We start from the raw sequence: 27,454 nt of genomic DNA on the forward strand, positions 1-27,454 counted from the left end.
CCTTTCCCCCGCCTTTAATCTATCAAAATGGTTGGACAATCATGCTTTCCAGGGCCCTCGCCCTCTTTCTTTCATCCCTCCCAGTTAGATCTTGATCTGAATCCCTTTTGGCCATTAAGACAAGGACAGATACATGTGCTCCCAACTCATGAGTGGAAAAGCAAAGTTAATGGAGCTTGTTTACTCTCTATTGTATTAGCTTGTTCTCCCTTGATGGTGACTCTTCATCTTCCTGCCGGCAGCAAAGATGTTCTTCTCATCGATAAAATCTTAAAAAACACCTTGTGTTGTGCTATCCTACTTGGGCATGCTTACAAAAAGTTCAGCAGTGAAACTGGTCCATCATTATCTGAAGAAAGGGTTTTTAGACTTTGGTTTTTGCTACCGGGGCTAATGAATCATATTGGGATCAAGAGCTGTTCTAAGATGGACATCAAGTGGAATGATACTATGTCTCAGGATATTGAGGGAATCTGAACAACGAGCCAATGGACCCTGATACATATAAACTCTCATGGGTCAGACCTGATCATCTAAATCGAGTTGGGTGAGGACTTGGTCCGGGCCAAGGCAACTCACTTGGATCCTTAACTCAATATGTTAGTAAGATCAGATAAAAGAGAATGACCTGTTCAAAGCTACCATTGAAGGATTCCTTTGTCTCCGGTGCTCCAAGGAGACATCTTGGAGGCACTACAGTCCTACTGTGGGCTTCTCGCTTTCCCACACATGTCCTTATGAGCTCAGAGTGCCATGATTGAAAGAAATTGTTAAAGGAAAAAGAGTAGAGGAGGTAGGGAAGCGAGGAATGGCAATGCCAAGTGCCAAAGAGCACATCCACATCAAGTCTTTTTGTTCATTGGTGCCAAATAGACCCAAGGAAATGATAGCTAAAATCCTTACATCTTTCATGATGGAAAAAGTAGATAGGTGGGTGTGGAAAACATGCTCAGCTTGGTAGGGCGTTCTTTGGAACGTAATGTAATTAAGACATCTTCAAGAGGGTTATTTCCTGGTTTGAGTTTAATTTTAACTTGAAGCTCTACACCACTCATGCAGCTTGGTCTTGCCATGATTTTTTTTTTTACCTCTTTCTTTTATTTGACAAAAACAACGAGCCCTCCAATTTTTTTTTTTTACCTTGTTTTTCTGTTACAAGATTTAGTTTCAAGTTTTTTTTTTTTTTTTGATTGGTATGTTAGGCAATTGTAAACCACCGTATAGTGGGTGAAGAAATTATGAGCATATCGCATGGATTAAAAACTAATGCTATGTATACACAGATACTTGGATTGTTTTTTTTTTAAAAAAAAACCGAGATCTTTTTTTTTTCTTAAAGCAGCAATCAATATTATCAAATAAGTGATAATCTGTGATCAATATATTGTTTTTTAAAGTTCTCCTGTGTGTCACCTTTTGGATTGGATGCCCATGTTGCAGACCATGGGGGATCCATGTCGCTGTGGTTGACTAGTCAAAGCTTCAAAAGACCACGAAGCCCATCCCATGCCGTTGAAAATTCCATCTGGACCGTCACATCGGTGGTCCCATCCGCGCCAGATCTATTCCCTGTAGCCTAAGAAGACGTATTGAATATACCACTGTCTGAAATAGAAGAAAGGAAAGGCACCGGTCAGGCACACGTGTGCCCACGCCTGGCGCAATCATCGGTTTGGACACATGTTGACGCGCCAACCGCACGAGTGATTGGTCGCCTCCGGTTGTCGCGGCTCGCCGTTATAAATTGGCCCCCGGCCTGAATTGATTAAACGAACTCATGAAATAGACTGGAGACTAAGACAGAGGGACGCGTGGCTCCTCGCAACACACCGAGGAAGCCTGGCGTTATGGACTGCATCTCGATTGCGGGGCCCGGGATTGTGCTATTGAGTGACTTTTGGGGCCTTTATTTCGCGTCTATTGCTCTTTTTTTTTTTTTTCAGTTACAGTGATTTAGGGGCCAGTCACGCGTTCACACGTGGATTGCGACGTGAGAGCTACAGGAAAGGAACAGCGAGGCGGTCGGTAGAGGAGCCGGGAAGGTGAGGCGAAGGAAGCCAGCTTCTCGCTAGAGCAACTTCAGGTCATTTAACTATAAGTTTTCTAAAGCTAAAGCTAACTGTAATTATATTAAACAAATATGGTTGTTACCTAGCTTAATTATCAAACATCTTTCTACAATTGCTCAACAAACTCTTGCTCACAGTAATTATATTTGTAGCGGGCTAATTCTCTCTCTCTCTGTGTTTTTTTTTTTAAAAAATTTAGAGTACTACAAACGAGCTTGTGTTATGAACATAAGAACATTTCGCTTGCTATATAGCAAGAAAGGATCGGAAAAACAAATTTTTTTTGTCGGACGCAGGATCAATTAATTATGAAGTTATCAAATCAGTAGCTTTGAATTTTATGAACTTTTTTATATATGCATAACAAGTGTGCTGAAGCAATTTTCTTCCTGGTTTATACTCAATTTAAATGGAATGTATTGGCTTGCTATGTTGATGAAGCTTCCTAGTAGTTATATTAGCAGCCAAAATTCAAAATCCGTCCTCTCTGAAAGTTGGGGATTTAAAGATATTTTAAGGGAGACTATCTCAGTATAGTCCATTACTTGCGGACCTTTTTATCACAAAAAATATACAATTATAATGTTATTAATGTTTAGAAAGATCAACAATTTGTTTAGATAAAATAGAAGATTAATATTTTGGATACCTAAGTAGAGGAACAACAACAATAAAAAAGAATAATAATTACTGGATAAGATTTAATGACAGACAACATTTTTTCAATCAACAAAAAATTATTATTTAAGAGATCAAAAGTTCAAGAAGGAACATTATCATTCCATGCTATTCATACACATCAAACATTTTTCTTTTAAGATTTGTGATTTCCTAGTTGCTGCATAGTATAATGAATGAAAAGATTGATTGCTATTTCAGATCAAATGGTTTCTTGCTTGCCCACTTATGGTAATCATTACTTCATACTAACAAAATCAATTTAATCTATGGATAAGTATTGTCAATGACTTAACATGCATGGGGCCTAACTTTCATCTTAAATTCCAGATGTGGCACAGAGCTACATTTGTCATGTCATGTAATAGACAGGAGCAATGACGGCAGCTTTATTTTTAAGAAAAAAGACCATATATTTAGTTTATGGAGAGTGTTTCCCTAAAGCACCACATCCTTAAGCTCTATGTAAGTGGTAGTCTGAGTTCTGCTCAGGATGTAAATGTTACGGTCGATATAAAAACACTTAGTTCTAGATTTTTAATCAATAGTTGTATTAGCCCTTCATTTATCTTTTACCTAGTGCGAGTAGGATAGGATTTCATATAAAAGCTAAATAGATGAAAAGCTATTGCATTTTTCTGAGATTTCATGATAAATTAGAAATATGGCATAAAGCTATTTGCAACTCCCTTGGAAGAACCCACAATGTCATGAAACAATCGCATTTTTGTTTTGGGGAACAAGAGCTAAGGACAAAGGAGAATATGCACTAAAGATATTTACACCTACTTTGTTGCTGAAGAAGAATGTGACTGCAATTTTTTGTTCTGATCACTTTAATGATATAGCATATTCTTTTATTAATTAGTTAAAACAATGCAACTTTAGCATTCTAGTTTATGTCATAATCACCATGGTTTCTAAAGTGGCCAGATGTTTAAATGATGATGATGCCAAAACTTGTATGCTTTGTTCCAAAGCCGAAGGCAAAGGAAAATGCTCCTCTATGTCATTTTAGCCTTCATCCTACAACTTTGCCATTTGGCCATGATAGTAATTAATAATCCACCTTAAGACATGGGTTTAGGGATGTGATTCTACATATCCATTAGACGCCTCATTGGGTAGCTCATGGGTTTTGAGAAACTTCCTTAACCTTTTCATGAAATAATACAATACCACACAAGCCTGGCTCCAATTTAAAATTATGCTCTGCTTAACCAAGTGGATAACCTTCATGTTAATTAAAATCTCATGAATTGATTGAAGACTACTTTACATTGCCAACCTACACACACATCTACCACCCTGTGCAAATGTGATCTTCTGTCGTGGCAAGTCTACAATAATACAAATTAAGGTTTAAAATCCAACGAAAAACAAGTTCACATGATCAGTGGGTCACTCATTTTCTTTGTTTAATAAATCCTAAATGGTGCGGACTAGAATGATTTGCATCACTAGCATCACTAGTCTTAATTTGCATCACTAGCATCACTAGTCTATAAGAACTATTATATTAAGGTTGAAACAGAAATTTGTCAAATAACCATTGGGTAGACAAAATGGAACATCATGTCCAATATATCAAAACAAATGGATGGAAATCATTAGCAGATATTAAATTAGCATTAAACTGCAGCTACCTACCAAAGAGCCCTAAAAGAGGCCAGAGATTGAGGCACCTTGATTTTCCCTAGCTTTGAGGATGTTGATTTGTTTAAGAAGATTTTGTATCTAAATACCATCAAACATTAGTTTTATACTTTGGCAGTGCTATTATGATGGCATGAACAAAGTAAACTGTTGCTATAATATTGATCTTTTTTTTTTTGAGTAAGGCGGATGTTGATGCTGCCAAATCTTATTGTCAAGAATAGTATCCATGCATCAATTAGAATTTATCTAGCTAGGGTTTCAATGTTCATTCTTGTTTTATTTTTTAAAATTAATTTGATATTAATAGTTTTAGTACATTAATAAATGGTAATCAGGATTATCACTCTTCATAAGAGAATTAATTAGCATTAGATGAGATATGTTAAACTTGCATTCTTACGCTCAATGCCTAATTTCTAGAATTTCATTAACCATAAAGAAAGATATTCATTGTGTTATGTATTTGTTCAAGCTCAACCTTTTTCTCTAATGAGATAGAAGTGGAAAAACAAAATGGGTACTAGACAATAACTTTCCGAAAGTTACTCATTCTAGCGTCGTTCTGATGTGCATGCTTAGTTGCATATAGAGTTCTAATGAGATCGAATAGTCGGCGACTAGCAACATTGCATCTTAATTAATTAAGCTTAGTAATATTTTTCAAGAAGAAGGCTAACTTTAATACAAAGTTTTTAATAAAAAATATAATAATAAAAACATATCAACATAATTCATATTTTTAGAACATAAATATTAATTATCTATTTATATAATTTTTTCTTAGAATATGATGAGATGTCACCATTTAGGCGAAATCCAAGGTCTCTCGACTCTCTACTACCAAGTGAGGGGTGCCAATGAGTCGACCCAAATCCTATTGTGTTGTTTATTTGTAAAAGTGTTAATGTTTTAATTAAGCAACGTAGACTAACATTCCGGTCTTCCTTCTGATGTTTTCACTATTATTCAAAAAAGATAAAACATCTTCTCTACGTAAGTTCTCCATTAGAGACATTGAGAAAAACAAATCCCCAGCTCACAATTCCGTCTCTTTCCCATGGTGGGCCCCTTTCCGTCTCACCCTCTTTTTTTTTTTTTTAAGTAAACCGTTCACTGTGTTTTCTAGCGTTACCGCACCTTGGAAGAAGAAAGAAACCAAATCAAGGCCACCATTTTATTGTATCCTTTGGCCAAATTCCCTAAAATTCTTCCTACATAACTTGAGCATGCCTCCCATTGAAATCATATAGCCTTGACCATTGCAAGGAAGCTACACTTTTGAAGGAATATTATTCTCCGCCGTCCCCGAACCAATTATTATCAGAGTTTTTACAAATAGATATGAAACTTAGAGGCCAAAAGCAAATAGGGAAGGGTTCTTTTGGTTATTTCACCTCCAAAGAGGAGGCCTTAAAGCTACCCTTGGCTTCGCTACAAAAGATCTTATTCCTCCCTCCCTCTCCTCCAATTAGAACTAGAGCTAGAGATAGAGATGAGCTACTCTTCTCTCATGTCTATAATAGAAGAGCTTCTCTTGCTCCTCCCTCCAGCTCTTGTAGCCCTCTTCCTCTATATCAACCTCATCAAATGGATTAACAGAAAGAAGCCCAACCTTCCCCCGGGAGGCTTGGGATGGCCTTTTCTTGGCGAGACCTTCTCCTACCTCAAGCCTCACCCTGCCACCTCTATGGGCCAATTCATGGAACAACACATATCAAGGTAATCCAATTCCACCACTAACAAGCAGACTAAAGGTTACGTATATACTGAGCTACTCTTTTCCAAGAACTCTCATGTAAGCTATCCTGCAGGTATGGGAAGATCTACAGGTCCAGTCTTTTTGGTGAGCCGACGATAGTGTCGGCGGATGCAGGCCTGAACCGGTTCATACTCCAGAACGAGGGGAGGTACTTCGAGTGCAGCTACCCAAGGAGCATCGGAGGGATACTTGGGAAGTGGTCGATGCTGGTTCTCGTCGGAGAGATGCATCGAGAGATGAGGATGATCTCGCTCAACTTCATGAGCAACGTGAGGCTCCGGTCATACCTCCTTCCTGAGGTGGAGCGCCATGCTTGGCTGGTTCTTAGGTCTTGGAAGGAGCACTCAGCCTTTTCGGCCCAAGAGGAAGCAAAGAAGGTATACCAGTTTGTGACAAAGTTCTTGATTTGGTTGAAGCCATAACTCATGCGTTATAGATTAAGTCCTGAGCGTGTTTTTCTGATCCTTAAACCACTTGCAGTTCACTTTTAATTTGATGGCGAAGAATATAATGAGCATGAATCCTGGAGAGCCTGAAACCGAGAAGTTGAGGCGAGAGTATATAACCTTCATGAAGGGAGTGGTGTCTGCCCCGCTGAACTTCCCTGGAACTCCATATTGGAAGGCTCTAAAGGTAGGCCGTTGAATTAAAATCCTTCTTTCTGTATCAATAAGAGTAATTCTAGAACAAGACCACAGGGAGTTTATCGACCAAATCTTTATCAAAAGAACAAACAGTCCGCTGTTTCATGATTGTGTAACATTATTTAATTAAACGGCAGTGTAACAGCGATTGTGTACTGGAATGGTATTTACCTTTTACTTGAACCATGGTCCTGAGCACATAAAATTTTGCCACTGTTACTGCGTTGCTGTCAACTTCAGAGAGTGATTGCTCCAGCTGCCATGATTTATGCTGAATCTATTTAATACATAACAAGCAAGATGACCCACCTCATAATAATTAGCCTAAGTTTATTGGTGGCTTTTTGTTTTTGTTTTTTTTGATTTCATTGATTATATACCATGCCATACACCGGAACCAACCAATGTTCAATGATTGTTTTAGGCAATCACCCATGTCCATAACATTATAACATGCAATAATTTAACGATCCATAATTTTTTTTAAAAAAAAAGTACTTTAGTAGCTAATTATCATAGTAATCTGAAAACCATTTAGTTTATACATCACTTCTATGTTAGCCTTGTCTCGTAATAGGATTGGTATTAGGTCGAAGATTAATTTACTCCTAATGATTTCGTCACTAAGAGCGGCTTGTGTACTACAGTCACGATCGACTATCCTTAAGGTGATCGAACTGAAGATGAATGAAAGATTCCAAGAGATGAACAAGGGGCAAGAAAGAGTTGAGGAAGATGATCTCCTTGGATGGGCTCTAAAGCAGTCTAGTCTTTCTAAAGAGCAGATCCTTGATCTCTTGCTGAGCTTGCTCTTTGCTGGCCATGAAACCTCATCGATGGCTATAGCCTTAGCCATCTTCTTCCTCGAAGGCTGCCCGAAAGCTGTTCAAGAACTGCGGGTGAAACTTGACAATAATCTCACCTTTATATTATCTTTCAGCTAGATTTGTCTTTGGAATGATTGCTTACAGACTTATTTTGCTTAATTGTTTAGGAGGAGCACCTTGAGATTGCCTGCAGGAAAAAACTAAAAGGAGAGTCTGGACTAAACTGGGAAGACTACAAGCAAATGGAGTTCACCCAATGCGTAAACACTTTCTGAGGAAACAAAGCTTGGAACTAAATGTTTCATTTGATGACCCCTATCTTAGCTTACTATTTATAAATATTTGGTTCATGAAGGTTATAGATGAGACACTGCGGCTAGGGAACGTGGTTAGGTTCGTGCACAGAAAGGTTCTTCATGACTTCCGGTACAAAGGTAGCTAAATGTCTCCTGGAAATATTCTTTCTTTGAGGGTTATGTGCTAAAAAGTGACAGATATATATCCAACGACTGTTGCCATTTTGAAGGGTATGACATTCCCCGTGGATGGAAAATTCTTCCAGTGTTTGCGGCAGTGCACTTGGACTCTTCTTTGTATGACGATCCTCATCAGTTCAATCCTTGGAGGTGGCAGGTAAGTCCCATATCATGCATGTTATGCATAAGATTGCATGAGAAGATGCATGAGACATGCATCGATCTACATATAAGACTGGATGCCACACTTTTTTTTCATATGATTCATATGACGTGGATAATTAATAGACCCTATGTTCTAATATGTCGGCTAAGGAAGTTTGTATCATGTGCAAAAGAAGGTAGTCAAATTGCTTTCATTGTTCTTAATGTGAAAGCAACACATGCGTGGGAACAACGTAACCACGCACCAAAAGAAGGCAAACCTCTTAGGACTCTAAAACAACAACCAGATTCACATGTTCTTTGTCGAGTTTGATTGATCTCATTGATGACCCGTGTTTAGTGCCAAATGTGTTGCGTTATACACTTGCGTTTCTCCCACCTAAGTTATAGACATCAACTTAATTTGCCTTTTAGCTTTAGAAAAGCCAAATATATGCATGTCCGTTTCCTCTTTGAGCATAGATAAGGTCATAGCTTCCTGCACCATCGCTCGGATAGGGGTTGTATCTTTTGCATGAAAGAAGGATTCATCTTCCTTCATACAAATAACCTTTGGATTCCATAATGATCGCTATAGATACATAAATTAAGAAGTTTGTAGTGCTTTGAGATTTATATAAGATGCAGTCCAATAGTTACTACCGCGCATGAGAGAAGATCAATCATTCTTTCATGCAAAAGATACAACCCAAACCCCCATCACTTTGCTATATTTGCACTTGGAAGCCACTATGCTTCTTTGGTCTCCAGGATAGCCAAACACCAACACATGATTTTCTTTTCATATTAATTGATTTATTGTTCTTGGCACGGTAAGGGGCTTGCGATCGGCCTCAGCTTCTTGTGTTTCAATAAATTTTACTAGGATGTAGCACACATGTGCATATCTAAAACGCGAGGTGTCACCCATGAATCATATATTCAGTTTATACATGGTTCAAAGTTTATGTTGTATCTTGAGATACTTAGTAACTTTTTTTTTTTATAGGTAATCACATCGCTAGTTTGATGAGACGTTTTATTTGTCCTCATCCCAACCTTTGACTAGCCTTTCACTGAGATGCTAACTGTCTCATAGTGATAATGTTTTTTTTTCATAAAAGAAAACGAGAGATAGTGGTTTAAGTCTTTTGCTGCATTACACTCACATCACACACCAAGATGCATGACCAGACATACATGACATGGTCTTGACGCTTGATGCATTATATATGTGTCTCATGTGTTTGGACACATGATGTGAAAACAACATAATATTCGATTGTCAAATGGTCCTTAGAGACTATGACAATGATCTCGCAAACCACTGTAGCCTATTCTTTTTATCTTGTCTTCGGAAATACAATATTATTCCATTGATCTTAAGAATTTGAGCAAGTGCCCAGTTGAGTAACACTTGTCAAGGGATCATTAGGCGTGACATTAACTGAGTTATTAGGATATATTAGTAAGTGTCTTTACTAATATCTAAATAAATATCATAAAACAAGTTCCTTCTATCCAAATAAATATCATAAAGTCTGCAGATATATTTAACGCAGTAATCTTCAATATTAAGTGCCTGCCTCGATCATTCACTAGTTTGGCCACTTGCAACAATTCAAGATAGAGCATGCCATCCACATGCAAGATGCAAATTTCTCCTCTTCTTCTTGTTGTTTTCCTTTCCTTTTGATCAAGACGGTGAAAAAGACCCCGCCATATTTCATTAGCAATGAAAATGATAAAAAGAAACGATAAAATTTATGATAAGTATCAGAATTTGAAGGTGTCCATGATGAACATGGGGGACATTGACTAAATGTAGCACCCTCATAAATCCTGCCCCAAACAAGTCAAGGCAGGGCATGTGCAAGTGGAACTTGGATATATTCCATGGTTCACATGGTATTCGTCACACAATACCTATTCTTTGGGTGAACAGGGCAATTGCCAACACTATAGGAGAATAGTCTTTTCATGTCTCTAACCCTAAAAAACTCCTAACTTTTCAAATTATGATCCCTGAAACAAATATGGTTCCTAGACTTCCCATCTATCTCAGCCTCTGAGGTGGAAACAGTCTTGATGACAATTTGGGTTGGCCTTTTTGTTTCAGCCCACACAAGCAATTTGAATCGCGTTGTTTACACATTGGTACAAAGAAGTGGGCTTTTGAAGTGAGCCCAGTAGCCTTTGCAAGTGTGCTTAATATGTCATCATTCTTGACTGCTCCATGTAGCCCTTCTTAGAATACTTCCAATCCCTAGTGAAGGCAGGATGAATCATAGCCCAAGACTGAGCCATGACACTATGGGACACAATTCTAAAGGGCCCAATGAAACTTGATAAATATGGGTTGATGAAACATTGTTGGAAATTAGGGGACCATTTTTCTTTTGATGGCCAAGCAAAGCTTCACAAGGATGGTTGAAGGAACATTTTGGTGCAATCCATGCAAATTATAATAGCCTCGTGTTGTCATCAATTAGTAGAATTTGCAACACTAGTGCATGCATCAACACTTGCTTGTGATGTGTTCTTCCTTTAAATATTTCAAGTATAATAGCTAGTTGTTATTTAATATTGAGGATATATTTAGTGAGCTTGGCTGGCTTCCAGGGAGTGATTATGTCGATATGCATTCTCATTGGTATGTTAAAATGGATTAAGGAAACGAGTAATGGTTACCTCAACTTTGAAAACTGAGTGTTTTAGAATTAGTACTATATACTTCATGGATAAGATAAAATGCATGCACTGAGGTGTGATTTACCGGTTGTGGGAAAAATTATAGCGTCTTTCTTGAACTAGATTCTAATTTTATTATTTGTTAAGAATTGGACTCCATATTGACCTAACCTAGAACAAACCACCAATAACAATGACTAGAAATGACTACCCAAAAGAGAAGAAGAAATGTCCAGCTAACTCAAATCCAACCCATTTATTATTTGTTGTAGGAAATTCGGACATCTAGTTCAATCCCCAAGCTTGAAATGGTCTAAACCAGACCCGAACTAAACCACGCCAGGTTCTAAATTGCTGCGGATAAGCCAACTTAGGACCAACTATAATAGCAAGCCTTGTCCATGAAAGTTATTAAGTTAAATTTCTAAATATTAGTTGTCTTATCTTGTTTACGTCTCCTCGATTCTTTTTTACATGAATAAATATTAAATTATGCAAATAATCTTAGTTTTTTTTATTTCTATTTATTCACTTTCTTTTTCCTTCGAACTTACATTGTTCGATAATTTTTTTTCCTGAATTTTGAAGATTTGCCTCCAGGAAATATGTTCCAAAGTCTCAGTTGCAAGTTTTAACTACGAATCCTGTTGCTGAAGTCCTCTAATCAAACATATCAAAAGGAAAGGAGAAGAAAAGAAAGAAAAAGAGAAAAAGGAGATAGAGAAACATGTACTTAAAAAAAGTATTAAATCACTTTTTTTTTAGGGAAAAAAGTTTCCTTCTTGATAAACGGAATAAGGATAGTATTTAAAAAACTACCCAAGATTTTAAGATCAACCATCAATCGTTCGTGAAATCAATCACGTTATCAATGCAAGAGAAAGATAAAATTTTGTTCCTTGCTCCTTTTCTTTTTTCCTTCAGAGGAGGCCCCTTGGCGAGACGACAGCAAACAACTTCATGCCATACGGCGGCGGCCCCCGTCTATGTGCAGGCTCCGAGCTCGCCAAGCTCGAGATGGCAGTCTTCTTGCACCACCTTGCGCTAAACTTCCGGTGGGAATTGGCAGAGCCCGACCAAGCCTTTGCCTACCCCTTCGTAGACTTCTCTAAAGGTCTACCAATAAGGGTCCACAAAATCACGTAACACTGCGTTTCTACTAGTTAAAGAGATTCGAAGACCATTTGGGCTCAACAAGAATGTAAGCGAACGAGAAAAGAGGAGCCAAGAGATATGTGCAAGCTTGCATGAGAGCTTGTGCCTACTTTGATGTATAGATAGGCCAACAGAAGCAATGGGCTTATATGTGCTTGTTTAGCTTTCTATGTTACTGGCTTGGCCTTTGAGCATTGTTGAGAAAGGTTGGTTGCCATTTTGGTGATTACACTGTATTAGCCATTTCTCATCCATAAATAAAGAAGAGAAAAAATTATATATCACTCCATTGTACCATATATATATATATATATATATATATATATATATATATATATATGTATGTATGTATGTATGTATGTATATATGTATGTATGTATGTATGTATGTATGTATGTATGCATGCTTGAGAAATATGGTCAAGATATGTCCACACTTCTGTACTATGTTTCAAAGCCAATTTTTGAATTGCAACGGCAGGTTGCTTTGGATCCATACTCCTGATTTTAACTTTTCAATTCACATCAATTAGAGCGTTGATAGGAGTTCAGTGCAACGTACACTATTCTATTTATCTGGTCTTTAGTACAACTCTACTGCAACCTGATAAAAATTCTTATGAACACTTCAACAGATCCATTACTACTAAGCTATCAATAAATATATATATCAAATTTACTAATGCTGCATTGAGTGAAGATTATCTTTTTGCTGTGAATTTAACAGTATGGTATTCCATCCATTTATGCGTATAGGTCACACTAGGAAAGTTATCCTACAACTCAGTTGAATAATCAAAGATGTTTAAAGTGTGGCTAATTCGATGACGACATATATGGCTAATTATACACAAACATTATTTTGAAGTATTGTGTTAGATATTTTTCAAATTTTTTATATATTTTATCTTATGATTGACATATATGTATTTTAACTAGATTGGTTTACTAAATCCGATTTTACCAAATATATATATATATTTTTATCCATTTGGCATTTTTTGTAAACCCTTTTTTTTCACTCTATTTTTATCGAATGTGCGTGCTATTCAGGCTCAACCCAAGTGCAAGTCATTATTGAAGCACGAAAATTAGATTTGGATGAGATAGAGATTGTGGAAGATGTAATTATGGTAAACATAGAAAATAGTTGGTGCAAGCCACTGGTTTGACGATAACGTGTCGTAATCTTTTTATTCTTCCATGTAAAGATGTGATAGGTCAAAATAGGCTATCACTGCCACATTAGACGTACAATAATGGAGGGCACCTTACGAAGATAAAAGCCAGTCACAGATACATAATTGAAGTATATGAACTCAATTTCATAATTTATGCCAGCCTTATCTAGCTCTTAAGGGATCAGTTTGAGTACCTTGCCAAGAGGCAGTTCTAGCGAAAGCTTTTATCGATATACACAACATCGGCAAATAACCAAGTGAAAAGTAAGCATCATCTACAGTTGGGTCGAATAAGGTGCTATCCTCATTGAAACCATTTTTGGATGAACTAGAAGCAAGAAAAGCCCCCACGATTCCTTAGCAACATTTGCACATACTATACCGTTTGACGTGTTCTCCTTTTTCACAGCAATTTGGGAAAATGAGTTCCCCACTATTCAAAATCAAACAGGTATTATTTTGGCTTTTCCAAGTACGTATTCAAAATGCATGATTATTTTAACAATAGAAAGCTAGAATCATGTAGATATAGGTTAAGCAAACAATATTCAATATATATATTCCCCCTTAGGATGGTCCCATGCACCTATCATTTCAATTAGAATATATTTTTATAATATTCTTATTTCCATAATTTATGTGTAGTTCCTGTTGAGCCAACCCACGTTTAGTCCTAGCCAACATTATCTACATGCTAGTATGTGATTGAAATGTCTAGGGCATGGGACTAAAATATTGGATCTGAGTCATATTATTTATTGGTCCAACAAGAACTCTTGTTTATAAGGACCAACAAGCCAATGGAATCAAATTTGATGTCAAAGGTTGTATCATGCGAAGAACGTCTGTCGAGGTGCTCGTCATCTTTATGAACAGTTATCGAACATATAGTATAGATATCCATCTAGCTTGGGATGGTGACTCTGCATTGCCCCACTAAAAAGTACGAGGTGCAGATGGCTTCCTCCTGCTAGGGTGATCACATTTCCACTCCACCAGTGATGAAAGATTTATATATCATTTATATATGTGGTAGATAGTGCATCTATAATACCTTATTGTTGAAAAACATATATGCATAAACATACAAATATGCATGAAAATATCAGTAAACTATTCTCTAATTTTCGTTAAATAAAAAAAAACCAAACTTTGTTGTCATACTCAAAAACTAGGTAAAGCATAGCATGCCAAGATATCTTCTCCAAAAAAGTTATGAGATTTGAAATTAATAGGTGGTTGGAACATGAAAGATTAAAACCATCTATTTGGCCAAATAATATGATTACACAACCTACAAGGTTAAATAGTGTTGCAACTTGAAAGATTGTTGAGATAGGGGGGGAAATCTGTCATAACTTTTGATAGATAAATATCTTCCTGAGAAAAAAAATAGTAGATAAATGGAATTACTTACACACTGTTTTTCATTAAAAAGGAGGGAGAAAACAAAACAAGGCCTATTTAGTGCAAGTGATGCGTTTTCAGCTATTTCTCTGCTACGACTCCAGCTTCCACTTCAACAAGCAAAGTAACAATAATTCCAATTTGCACAACTCTAGCAGATGTATCTCTTTGATATGCTGCAACAAACAAGCCTTAAAGGTAAAGCCCTTGTCACATCTTCTCTAGCTACCATATCCATTGAAAATTATATATGGAAATGCAGCATGATATAATCTGAAAGATACCTACTAATGCAATAAGGATGCATGAATTAATATACTCCATGAAAGGAGAAACGTCTGGGATACCAAAATGGGTTCTAATTGTGAAAGAGATTTCCCCAAAGCAAGCCCTCCGAATTGACCTTAATCCCCTCGACACCACCCTTCTTTTGTTCTCTTGTGGATCGAAATATACTAAAGGGAGTGCAGCAAAAATTTAAGTGCAAAAAATCCCAACTTTCGTGAGAGAAAGAGAGAGGAGGCTTTGATGAGCAACTGGGAGCCCATGCGTGACGGATGCGCGGCGTCAACTTCGCGGCAGCAGGTTGACAGCGACCGGCGACGGCGACCTGCTCTCGGTTATTCTATTCACGAGACGGCGATGTTTTATCTCATTATTACGACTCTTGGTGGAGTTCGGATCGTCTTCAGTTTGACCAGAAGCGTGCGTGGCTGCCTTTAAATAATATTACTGGATTATTAAAAAAAGAAATTAAAATATTACTATCTATTATTTTAATTTATATAAATTAAAATATTACTGAGAGATTGTCTAAAATGATATTATCTGCTGACTAAGTAATTTTTAAATTCATTATTACAATATATTATTAAAAATATTTAAAGTAATATTATTTGTTGCTGGAAATTGGACCGGGGGCGGTCGTTGGCTGAGGAGGGGGAGCTCCGGTGGGCTCAGGAGGGTGGCGATCCGTCGGCGAGCGGCGTCCTCCGTAGATGTGCCTGCAAAAAAGTCGGTGGCCGGGTCTTTTGGCGCCGGCCCTCCGATGCTTAAGTCGGAGAGGGGGCTTTGTTTTTTAAAGATGAGAGGAGGAAGATATTGTTTTTCTCCGAGTTTTCTGAGTTCTACCTCCCTCGGGAAGGAAGGGTCCCATTTTTATAGGAGGGTCGGATTACCTGTGATGTGATAGGGCGATGCCGTCGTACGACTCAGCACGTTGCTTGAGTTGGCGCGCGATCAGGTGAATCATTGCATTGATGTTGGAGGTGAGGCCGAGATCAGAGAGTTGTCACGGCCGACCGGACCCTGCTGAGCCGCTTTGCCGTGGAGAGATGAGGATCCGTAGGTAATAGGAGCCATGCGCATTAATTGTTGAGTGAGTCGGAGATATGCATTAATTGTTGAGTGAGCCGGAGATATGCCTTAATTGTTGAGTGAGCCGGAGATATGCCTTAATTGTTGAGTGAGCCGGAGATATGCATTAATTATTGAGTGAACCGTGGGTTTGCAGAGATCACGCGTATTAAATGCTGGAGGCGGTGGTAGGGTATGGCTTCCGACCAGACTTCGGAAGGGTACAACCGCAGTAGGTGGACAGTGAGGACGGACTTTTAAGGTCAGGAGCTCTCCGGGTCGGAAGTTCCGAGGTCGGACGGTCGGAAGTTTCGAGGTCGGACGCCGACCTCGGCCGTCTAAGGTCGGCTGTCATGCGGTCTTCTGGTGACGAGGTTCCCATGTACTAGGGGGAAACTGCATTTCCCCAACATTATTAATCTTTCTTTATTGTATCACTTCAATACTTCATATTTATGTACTAATTGTTTCAGCTGATAAAAATCTCTTTTATCGATATATGAAAGCTAAGTTGCTTATTAAAATGCCCAGATTCAACTCTGACGTGAACCCAAGACTCGTCCAACCTTCATCGGATTTCAACTCTCAGTTTTATCACGGCTAACCGGACCATCGAATCCACCCACAGGGTTAGAGAGGCACGGAACGGAAGCTTCCAGTCTTCCACAAGCTGCCGTTCGAGTCAGCTGAGTTAACTCAGTTACCTCCTGCAGTTCTTGAGATGCGTGCTATTTTTCTCAGCCGTCGTTATCGTTGGGGCCCACTCTGATGCATCACGGCCATATTGGTGGTCCGCATCCAATCATGTGACCCGCGGCGGTGGACCCCGCCGGCCTCCAAAAAAGCGGAGCCGATTTGGCCGGTTAGATGGCGACCCGGCCACTTCCCTCGCCACTCCACCTGTTCCACTATTTTCCTACGGAAACATACGTAAACTATTTTCCATATGTTGAAGTCTATTTGCCGTCCGTTTGAACGGGAGACGAGATCCGATCCGTTGCCGCATGGACATTTCTATGCGGTCGTATGGCGATACTTTTCGCCGGATGTTGCGTGCCGTCAAGCGCCTCATCCTTTCGCTCAGCGCCCTTTTTGACCCAATTTTCATCCTGGAGACCGTGAGACCGTGGGATGTCGATGTCAAGGCCATTTAATAGATCTACGGCTGAGGGGGTGACGGCGGGTGGGAGCGAAGGAAATTGCGGGTGGGGAATATCAATCGCGGAATGGGAATGGGAGGGACGGCGGGGGCCAGAGTTGGCGCCAAAAAAGTATCCGACGGCTCTCGTCGGCTGACGGCGCGCTGATGCAGGTCTTCGGAGCGGGCGCCATTGGCCTAACGTGATCGGATGAATTAGGGGAAACACGCATACATCGGATCCGTCCTGGACTTCTTCTTGGTGGGAGTCTAGCACGTGACGGTATGCAAGGGGAAGGTAGTGCCCCCGGAGGCGGCTAATGTCGGAAGAGACGAGGCTAGGTGTCAGAAGAAGCATTATTGAATGCCTTGAATGGGAAGGACCAACGTAGCAGACTTGCGCGACTTAACCTCAATATGATCAATAGGATTGTGAAAAAACTGATATCTTTTCCCAAATTAATGTTTGTTGGAATATAACAAAGCTTGCCGAAACATAAAATTATGTTCATTTGAGATTGCTCACATATATTGAAAGATGTATATAGCAGTAGATTGAGTCGCTTTCTTCATTGCTTATCATTTTGGAGAGATTCTTTGAACACAATTTGATGCTACCTCTCCACCCTTGCGCCATCTTCTTCCTCTTGACTTTGCTGGTTGTACTCACGCTAAAATTGTATGAACAGTCGTTGTAAAAAAAAAAAAAAAAATATCCTCTTGCATTGTAGTTGATTCGTATCTTAATATTTATTAGGTAGGAGAGAGAAATCTCTTTCCTCTCCATAAATTTATTGATTTTTTAAGAATAATCAGATAAAATAGTACCTGTTGTGGTTCAAATCTGGCCCGAAGGTGACCACGCCGGTGGAGCCAAGAGAGCCACCGGTGTTGGAAAGGGAAAGACGGGAGCTACCTCCTGCGCGACGGCCGCGGACCTACCTCCGACGATCAAGTTAGAGTGGATAAATTTGGTTCAGCCAAAAAGGTCCTTTAGGAATTATCTAACCGAGCTATTTATAGCCTCGGTGGAATGACTCAAGTGACGGAGGTATTATTAGTCCCCATCATGAGGGGGCATGGCTTTGAGCCGGATGGCGCACAGCTCAGGTTGGCTGGTGACGTGTGATACAGCCAGTTTCTGATAACGGTAGGCGTTGACAGTCACAACAGGGTATGGCTGGAGTAGGCAAGATGTCCTCTGACTGCTGTTGGCCAATTATGGAGACAGGACATGACAGTACGACCACGTAGGTGGGCGTAGGCCCGCATAAGGGTGCGGTCGTTGACGAGGCTAAGCTCGTTAAGTAGTCGTGTCATACATTTGACGAGGTCGGCTTGGCGGATACTGGGAGTAGCTCGGTTTTCCGGGCTCCGAGGTGTGCTCGGAGGTGCCCCGTAAGCTCGAGGGTCGGAGCGTATTACTGGAGGTTTGGCATCCCGAACTTAGTCGGGGGAGTCGGTGAATGTCTGGAGTTGGTGAAGCTTTTGGCGGAGTTCCGAGGATGAGCTGGCCTTGGGCCGAGGTAAAAATTCATCCGATCGTTGTTAATGTTTACTAGGCCGAAACTGGGCGGCCTTTTAGTTGTGGGCTGGATGGTCCTTTTTTTTTCTCTATCAGTACCCTTGCTATGACATCGGAAAGTTATGTAATTCTGGATTCAGGAGTAAGATTTTAAAACTTGTATACACCCTCCAAATAAGAACCTTCTAAATAGATATAAGTGGAAAAAATATCGGCAGTAGTTAAAAAGGAAAAGATTAATCATGTCATTCTAGATTTTAAGAGTAAGATTTTGCAATTTGTACCTTGCGTATTAAGAAACTTCTAAATAGATATAAGGGAAAAATATGGACATTGGTTCAAAAAGAAAAGATTTGCCATTTCTTAACTATTTCTTCACTAACCATGATTTTCCTTAACCGAAATCAATCAAACATCCCCATCTCTGTATCTCTCCAATGATTTTAAGCTAGCAAGATAAATAGATGGACTTCAACATCATGACCAACGATGCTTCATTGTCACCTTCTCAAGGGACATCAGCAAGAAGAAGCGGGCTTGTTCAAATCGATGCGAATACGATTGAATCAAGTTAAAATCTACTTTATTTATCTTTATCAATTACGAAATTTGTTTATTGATGGTTTTTTTAATGTATTTTCTTATCCATCACACGAGCCAATCTATAAAATATATTAAAAGTAGTGCAAGTTTGATACATGGCGAGAACAATGGTTTTCTTAAGATACTATTCCATCTTTTTTTTTACCCTTCATTTTTTTTTGTTTCCTCCAGTGTTTTAAATCTTGGATATCGAGAAGCGGGATCGCTAGATAATTTCAAATGCTGAATTTTATGATTTTGCTTGATTTTGTTAAAGGACTTTTATTTTTTTTGTTTTTATTTTTGATTGGTTAGATATTTACAATCAAACAAGGGTTACGAGTTAACAAGTACAGAAACCGCACCTACTTCTCCTCATCCAACGCTCTCTCTTTTTTAGACCAATTAGAATAGTATTTATTGTTACACATAATGCAGCTGATTTGCTTGCATAATCTATTTGACAAGAAATATTATATCTTCTTTAATAATTAATAATATTTTTTTAAAAAAATCATCTTTTTATGTTTTTGTTGCTGGTGGTCCAAACCGAGAACGATTGACACGACGGTGTGAACGGGGTTCCGCCTGAGTTGTCTTGGTTGGTGCTGGTTGCGCTCCACCTTCCGCCAAGGAACCTGCAAACAAGCCTTGCACCACCACCAGGGTGGTGATGGCCCTCCGACGGTCAAGTCAGAGGAGATTGGAGGAGGAGAGATGATAATCACAAGTGGGAGAGAGTGCTCTGGGAGGTATTGCTTATCCCCCCCTTCTCCCCCCAGCCGCATATATACCTGGCTGGGAGGTCTCTCAGGGGGGTTTGTCGTCGTGGGGCACGATAGAATGGCCACTGACATGGCCGTTACGGGGCGTCGTGGAGCAGCGCTGGGTACGGTCATGGCAGGGCGTAGTGGAGCTCCGCTTTGTACGGTTGATACAGGAGATCGTGGGCAGCATCGGGTACAGCCGTTGCAGGGAGTAGTGGAGCAGGAGGCCGCGGCGTGCCTCTGGAGAATAGCCTGTCGTTATCAAAAGATCTCCGACTCGGGGTCGGAATGCTGGATCATAGGGCAGCCGACCCGGGGTCGGGCTGCGAAGCCGAGGAGGTCCGACTCGGGGTCGGAGTGCTGGATCATAGGGCAGCCGACCCGGGGTCGGGCTGCGGAGCCGAGGAGGTCCGACTCGGGGTCGGAGTGCTGGATCATAGGGCAGCTGTAGCTTTCCTGGATACGCGTGCCGATCACGTGGGGCATGGCGGCTCAATTCCCCCATAACAGTAGCCCCCCACTTCCGAGCCTGGAACCAGAAGGGGAACAGGTGAAGGGAGTGATGTTTCGAGATTGCCGCCATCCTTCGGAGAGGCGCGCGCGCTTCAAGCTTCCCGCCTTCTTTATGGCGTATGGCGGTTGCTGCTGACCTGGCAACCTGAGGATTTCGGCGGACATCCTTCCTTAATGGTGTCGATTCGCCTTTGGGGTGCGAGCGACCCTTCGGCGGCCAGGCGTCTTCTGGCGTCATCGAGGTGTCACTTGCCCTCTCGCCTATTTAATCGGGGGCCCTCCCCCGTCCGTCTTCTTCTTTACGGACATTTTCGAGTTTCTCCTTTGCGCTACCATTGTTGCCGCCGAAACGTTCGCTTGCTTTTCCTTTGACGCTCTCGGAGCCGTTCTTCCTCCTCTTCAAGTGAGTTTCCCACTCTTCTACTTTGAGCTCTTCATACTTTTTCTTTTTGTACTAGTGCACCCCAGTCGTTCCGGCCTTTCCCTCCTTCTTGACCCCGTCCTGACCGTAGATTGGCCATTAGGGATGGGCGAAGTGGGAGCAGATAGCATCAAGTCAAAACTGGTCGCCGAGGACTTAGACGGATTTGTGGCTCGGTACCACCTTCCCGAGGCCTGCAATGTCACGCTCCCAGGGCCTGAGGAGAGGATGTCTCATCCTCCTCGAGGGAAGATCGCCATCAATGAGGGCATCCTCCAGGCCGGGTTCCGCTTTCCCCCTTCAGACCTAGTCTTACAGGTGCTCCGGGGTTTAGGAATGGCACCGACGCAACTGGTGCCGAACTCGTGGCGTGCTCTGACGGTCTTCCAGGTTCTCTGTCGCTTGCATGCGATTCCCGCCACCTTGAACGTTTTCTGGGAGCTCTACGGCCTGAGCGGCCACCCCCAGGACAAAGGGTGGTGGTGCTTCGCAGCGCGGCGAGGGTGCGGCCTTGTCAAGGAGGGTCCTACCTCCATTCACCACTGGAAGGAGCGCTTCTTTTTCGTTGATGCAGACCCCTCCTGGGAAATCAGGGCAATCTGGGGGACGCCGGTGAAGTCCCCAATTGGCCTGTCGAAGTTGTCGAGGGAGGAATCCGAGGGCGTCGCCGCCTTGAAGGGGTTGGTCGCCGAGGGCCAGCTTCCCCCGGTGGGCCGCCTTATTTCTGAGGATACCTTGGTGAACGTCGGTTTGAGCTCGGTCCCCACCGACCGTGAGTCCGCCATCGTTTCTTTAGCTCTTTTCTTCTCTTTCGTTCCTTCTTCCTTTCGGTTTCTCAGTCCCTGACCATCCCGTCCTTCTTGCAGAGGTCGACGACGTCATGCGGTCGGTGAAGTCGAAGGCTGTTGGTAGGGCGTCCCTGCTGGAAGCAGTCCGGAGGAGGAAACGAGCTCTTCCGAGCGGGGCCCCACCGGCGAAGAAGTCCCGTAAGGAGATACCTCCGATGCCGACCGACGAGTCCGGGCCCACCGGTCAGGGAGATGTTGTGGGCACCGACCGGCAGCTGACGCTGTATCAGCCCTCCGGTGGTAAGGTTGCCGCTACTCCGGAGGTGCCACCTGAGCCTGCTCAAGACGGACGGGTCGGACGTGATCGGTCCCCGACCCGGCCTTCGACTCGGTCGGCTCCTGATGACTCGAGGAGGGACGCGCCGAGGCCCCGGCCGAGCGGGACCCTATCAATTCCTGGGGCGACCCCCGCCCCGAGCGCGATCAGCCGGACTCTTCCCCAGGCGATGGATAAGGGTAAGGCTGCAGAACCACCATCCGGCTCCGGGGAGAAATCGGGGTCTGCCTTCACTACCGATGGCGCCCGAAATCTCATCGAAACAGTGTTGCTGGAGAAGGACCGTCGGCGGGTCCGGGAGTTGGATGTCTCTGACGTTGGGGCCGCCAGCTGCGTCTGTCTCATGTCGGTGAGTGTTCTTCTGGCCGTCTTTCACCATTTATTGGCTCTGTTGTTCTCCGCCTGACTCCCTTATTTTTCCTATTTCTTAGCTCGCCCAGTACATGATCCGTCTGGAGGAGTGCTACAAGGAACAGGCGGGGCTTTTGGCGAAGGCCGAGGACCGGCTGAAAGCAATGGAAGAGGGAGGCCGGGCTGCGGCAGGCAGGACGACCGGGGACCTCGAGGCGAGGCTCCGGGAGGCCGAAGAGCGGGCACTCGGCTTCGCCGCCCTGGAGGAGCAACTGTCAGAGGCTCGGGAGCAACTCAAAACCGCCTCGGGCCTCGAAAGCAGGGTCAAGAAGGCGGAGGAACGGGCTGAAAAGCAGTCCCGGAAGATCGCGGACTATCGAGAGCGGTGGGAGAAGGCCCAGCGGTCTGCCGACAACGCCTGCGACCGAATCTGCTCTTTTGAAGCCAAACTAGGCGAACTGGAATCGGCCCTGGAGAAGTCATGCACGGACGTCCAAGAGCTCCGTTCGCGCCTGAAGGAAGCCGAGGCCGCTCGGGTTGCTACCGAGGCGAAGCATAAAGAGGCTTAGGCTGATCTGCTGAGGGTCTCCTCTGAGGCCGAAGGCCGGATTGTGGCGAAGGTCTTGGAGGCCAAGGCTCAGATTATGGAGCGAGCTGAGGCGGAGCTGGCCGAGAAGAGGGCGGAAATCGGGCGTCAGGCGGTAGAGGCTTATCGCCAGTCCGCCGAGTTCGCCCATGATATGTCGGAGGCAGTGCGGACCTATCGCCAGTCTGACGAGTTTGTCCATGACGCGTCGGACGCGGGGGCCGAAGCCTTCACCTTGGGCTTCGAGGAGGGCCTGGCAAGGGTGTCGGCTAAGTATCCCGAAGTTGACCTGAGCGAGATCTCCCTCCTGGACTCCTCTCCGGCGCCATTGCCTGCTGGTTCTCCTGCTGCTTCCCTACCTCCCGCGGACGAGCCCGGCGTTCCCGACCCGGGAGTTCCTCCAAGCTGACCTCTTGTACCTTTCATTGTCTTTTTTATTTTTGTATGTCGGCGTTTTGCCCAATTGTATGGGCCTCGGCCCTGAAAATTAATGCACGTTGAATATTTCTTCATCTCGCCCTCGTCCTCTTTTTTTTTTTTTTTTTAGCTCTTGGTTGCTTCTTGCTGACTTTTGATTCCCGAAGTTCTTCCGGCGCTAGGCCAGGCATCCGAGGGTTAAACCTCAGGAAACTCTTCCGGCGCTAAGCCAGGCATCCGAGGGTTAGGCCTCAGGAAATTCTTCCGGCGCTAAGCCAGGCATCCGAGGGTTAGGCCTCAGGAAATTCTTCCGGCGCTAAGCCAGGCATCCGAGGGTTAGGCCTCAGGAAACTCTTCCGGCGCTGAGCCAGGCATCCGAGGGTTAGGCCTCAGGAAACTCTTCCGGCGCTAGGCCAGGCATCCGAGGGTTAGGCCTCAGGAAACTCTTCCGGCGCTAAGCCAGGCATCCGAGGGTTAGGCCTCAGGAAACTCTTCCGGCGCTAAGCCAGGCATCCGAGGGTTAGGCCTCAGGAAACTCTTCCGGCGCTAAGCCAGGCATCCGAGGGTTAGGCCTCAGGAAATTCTTCCGGCGCTAAGCCAGGCATCCGAGGGTTAGGCCTCAGGAAACTCTTCCGGCGCTGAGCCAGGCATCCGAGGGTTAGGCCTCAGGAAACTCTTCCGGCGCTGAGCCAGGCATCCGAGGGTTAGGCCTCAGGCAACTCTTCCGGCGCTAGGCCAGGCATCCGAGGGTTAGTCCTCAGGAAATTCTTCCGGCGCTAAGCCAGGCATCCGAGGGTTAGGCCTCAGGAAATTCTTCCGCTCGCTGGTCGGCCAAGGCTGGCGCAAGCCGAAGCGACCGGTCGGGGCTTCCGGCTAGTCTGCTCCCGGGATGATCATCGGGTTAGCCAGGCATCTGAGGGTTGTCAAGCCTCAGGGAAATTCCGCTCGTTGGTCGGCCTAGGCTGGCGCAAGCCGAGGCGACCGGTCGGGGCTTCCGGCTAGTCTACTCCCGGGATGATCATCGGGTTAGCCAGGCATCTGAGGGTTGTCAAGCCTCAGGGAAATTCCGCTCGTTGGTCGGCCAAGGCTGGCGCAAGCCGAGGCGACCGGTCGGGGCTTCCGGCTAGTCTGCTCCCGGGATGATCATCGGGTTAGCCAGGCATCCGAGGGCCGAGCCTCGGGAGATTCCACTCGTTGGTCGGCCTAGGCTGGCGCAAGCCGAGGCGACCGGTCGGGGCTTCCGGCTAGTCTGCTCCCGGGATGATCATCGGGTTAGCCAGGCATCTGAGGGTTGTCAAGCCTCAGGGAAATTCCGCTCGTTGGTCGGCCAAGGCTGGCGCAAGCCGAGGCGACCGGTCGGGGCTTCCGGCTAGTCTGCTCCCGGGATGATCATCGGGTTAGCCAGGCATCCGAGGGCCGAGCCTCGGGAGATTCCACTCGTTGGTCGGCCTAGGCTGGCGCAAGCCGAGGCGACCGGTCGGGGCTTCCGGCTAGTCTGCTCCCGGGATGATCATCGGGTTAGCCAGGCATCCGAGGGTTGTCAAGCCTCAGGAAAATTCCGCTCGTTGGTCGGCCAAGGCTGGCGCAAGCCGAGGCGACCGGTCGGGGCTTCCGGCTAGTCTGCTCCCGGGATGATCATCGGGTTAGCCAGGCATCCGAGGGCCGAGCCTCGGGAGATTCCACTCGTTGGTCGGCCTAGGCTGGCGCAAGCCGAGGCGACCGGTCGGGGCTTCCGGCTAGTCTGCTCCCGGGATGATCATCGGGTTAGCCAGGCATCCGAGGGCCGAGCCTCGGGACATTCCACTCGTTGGTCGGCCACTTGTCGCTCGCCGCCCATCGGGGTTTCTCTGTGCCCAGCCGCGACCGTGTTTCTCCTCTCCTCCAAGCGTTGCCTGGGGGGAACACGAGAAGGGTATTAAACGCTAATTAATGCGTTACCTGGGAAATCGGATCGCCAGTTGCTGCTGGTGAGGAGTGTTAGTTGAGCGGCCGCGATACGCGGGTTCTTCGAGGAGGATGCGGCCTGGGCGCGAGCGGAGACAGGTGGACCTAGGGGTATACGTCACCCGGATCGTCCTGCACAAAGAATGCGATTTAAGGAGAATGACGCTTAGGAAATCGCGGGGAGATACGCCTCGGGAGCCGGAACGGCTCCGGATTCAGTGCGCCTGCATTTATTGGAGCCACCCGTATCGGAACTACCAGGGGGCCGCAGCTTGGCTATAAATACAGGTGCAGGTACGATGGAATTTGCCAAGCCGGAGCTGCAGGTTGCCATGGATCGCGGACCTCCTCCTTGGCATATGACTGAGAGACTCCTGTCGAAGGAAAGGGGAGGCGCTCCCCTTACAACTTCAGCCAACTAGCCGTTTCATCTGGGATCAACAAGGAGGGTCTCCCCGGCGGAACTCCGCTCTAGGCGTTTCATCCGGGATCACATCTCCCCTCCTTGAAGTTCAGCCTCCCGGTTGAGCTCTGCGCCGGACGCTCAATCCGGGACCGCGCCTCCATATACTCTTCCCCCTCGAATCCCTTCTCTTCCCTACCACTGGGGAAGATGGGAATATCCTTTGGAGGCGGCGTTCCCCTGGGGGCAACGGGAGCTTCTTCTGCGGCGGCTCCTCCTCTTTTTGGTGAGGTGCTGGATGGCGCCTCCGGTTAGAAGCACCCACTTCTGGTGGGACTGCAGCCGCCCTGGGTTGAGGGTTTGGGTCCCCACCTCTTCTTTACTTTCTTTACTCCCTAATTCCCCTCTGGGAATTCCTTGTAATCACACGAGCACGCCACTGTAACCAGAAATTATTGAAATGAAAAGTATTGCACCTTTTTAAATTGTCTTTCTGGCCTTGTTGTTCTACTGGTAATACATCCGCAGGTTAGCGGAATTCCAGCCCCTTGGAATTTCTCGGCCATCTAGGGCTTCCAACTGGTAGGAGCCAGGTCGGTTTACCCAACGAACTTTATACGGGCCTTCCCAATTTGGCGCTAGCTTCCCACCTTCCGTAGGTTGAGATGCCTTAGCTCGCCTCAGCACCAGATCTCCAATTCTGAAAAGCTTCGGTCGGACTTTGGAGTTGTAATATCGGGCCACCCTCTGCTGATACATTGCCATCCGTACCTGAGCCATTTCCCTTGCTTCTTCCAAGAGATCCAAGTTCCCTCGGAGTTGCTCTGAATTGGCCTCGGGTCGGTGCGCGGCCACCCGAGGCGAGGGGAGTCCGAGCTCCACGGGGGCAACGGCTTCCGTGCCATAGGTTAGGCTGAAAGGCGTCTCTCCAGTAGGAGTCCGTTGTGTGGTCCGATACGCCCAAAGGACATTCTCGAGTTCCTCGACCCAAGCTTGCCCCGTCCGGCCGATCCGCGCTTTGATACCTTGGAGGATTGTCCGATTTGTGACCTCGGCCTCGCCGTTGGTTTGGGGATGCGACACGGATGTGAACCGATGCTCGATCCCGAATTCCTCGCAGAAGTCCCGGAAGTGCTTGTTATCAAACTGTCGACCGTTATCCGAGATGAGGACCCGAGGTACTCCAAATCGGACAATGATGTTCTTCTTCACGAACTTCCGGACTTGTGCCTCCGTGATGGTGGCCAGTGGCTCTGCCTCCACCCACTTGGTGAAGTAGTCGATGGCGACAATCAAAAATTTCCGCTGGGCCGAAGCGACGGGGAATGGTCCGAGGATATCCATTCTCCACTGTGCGAAGGGCCAGGGCGCGGTGATTGGCGCCAAGGGGACAGAGGGGACTCTCTGGACGTTGGCGTGGCGCTGGCAGGCGTCGCATTTCCGCACGTGGTCCTTCGAGTCCTCCAACAAGGTCGGCCAATAGTAGCCTTGCCTCATGATCTTATGCGCCAAGGACCTAGCCCCCAAGTGCGATCCGCAGATGCCTTCGTGGACTTCGCCGAGGGCGTAGGCCGCTTCCGCGGGGCGGAGGCACCTTAAGAGGGGGGCGGTAAACGAGGTCCGATACAGCCTCCCTT

At 44.7% G+C, this 27,454-nt stretch overlaps 1 protein-coding gene across 1 annotated transcript; it reads left to right on the plus strand.

Annotated features, from left to right (window-relative positions):
* The first annotated feature begins 5,534 nt into the window (after positions 1–5,534).
* LOC120113249 (cytochrome P450 90B2-like) lies at positions 5,535–12,386 on the plus strand. Its single transcript, XM_039134121.1, has 8 exons — positions 5,535–6,125; positions 6,218–6,542; positions 6,646–6,798; positions 7,457–7,708; positions 7,804–7,896; positions 7,992–8,070; positions 8,163–8,269; positions 11,872–12,386. The coding sequence occupies exons 1-8, from the start codon at positions 5,899–5,901 to the stop codon at positions 12,091–12,093; spliced, it is 1,458 nt and encodes a 485-aa protein (XP_038990049.1). The 5' UTR covers positions 5,535–5,898; the 3' UTR covers positions 12,094–12,386.
* Positions 12,387–27,454: the final 15,068 nt, after the last annotated feature.

Source organism: Phoenix dactylifera, chromosome 15 (genome assembly GCF_009389715.1).
Source record: "Phoenix dactylifera cultivar Barhee BC4 chromosome 15, palm_55x_up_171113_PBpolish2nd_filt_p, whole genome shotgun sequence".
Lineage (NCBI taxonomy): Eukaryota > Viridiplantae > Streptophyta > Magnoliopsida > Arecales > Arecaceae > Phoenix > Phoenix dactylifera.

Coding starts and splice junctions, on each gene's coding strand:
- LOC120113249 (XM_039134121.1), top strand. CDS start 5,899: ATGAGCTACTCTTCTCTCATGTCTATAATAGAAGAGCTTCTCTTGCTC. Junction 6,799..7,456: donor CATATTGGAAGGCTCTAAAG/GTAGGCCGTTGA, acceptor TGTGTACTACAG/TCACGATCGACTATCCTTAA. Junction 7,709..7,803: donor AAGCTGTTCAAGAACTGCGG/GTGAAACTTGAC, acceptor TTAATTGTTTAG/GAGGAGCACCTTGAGATTGC.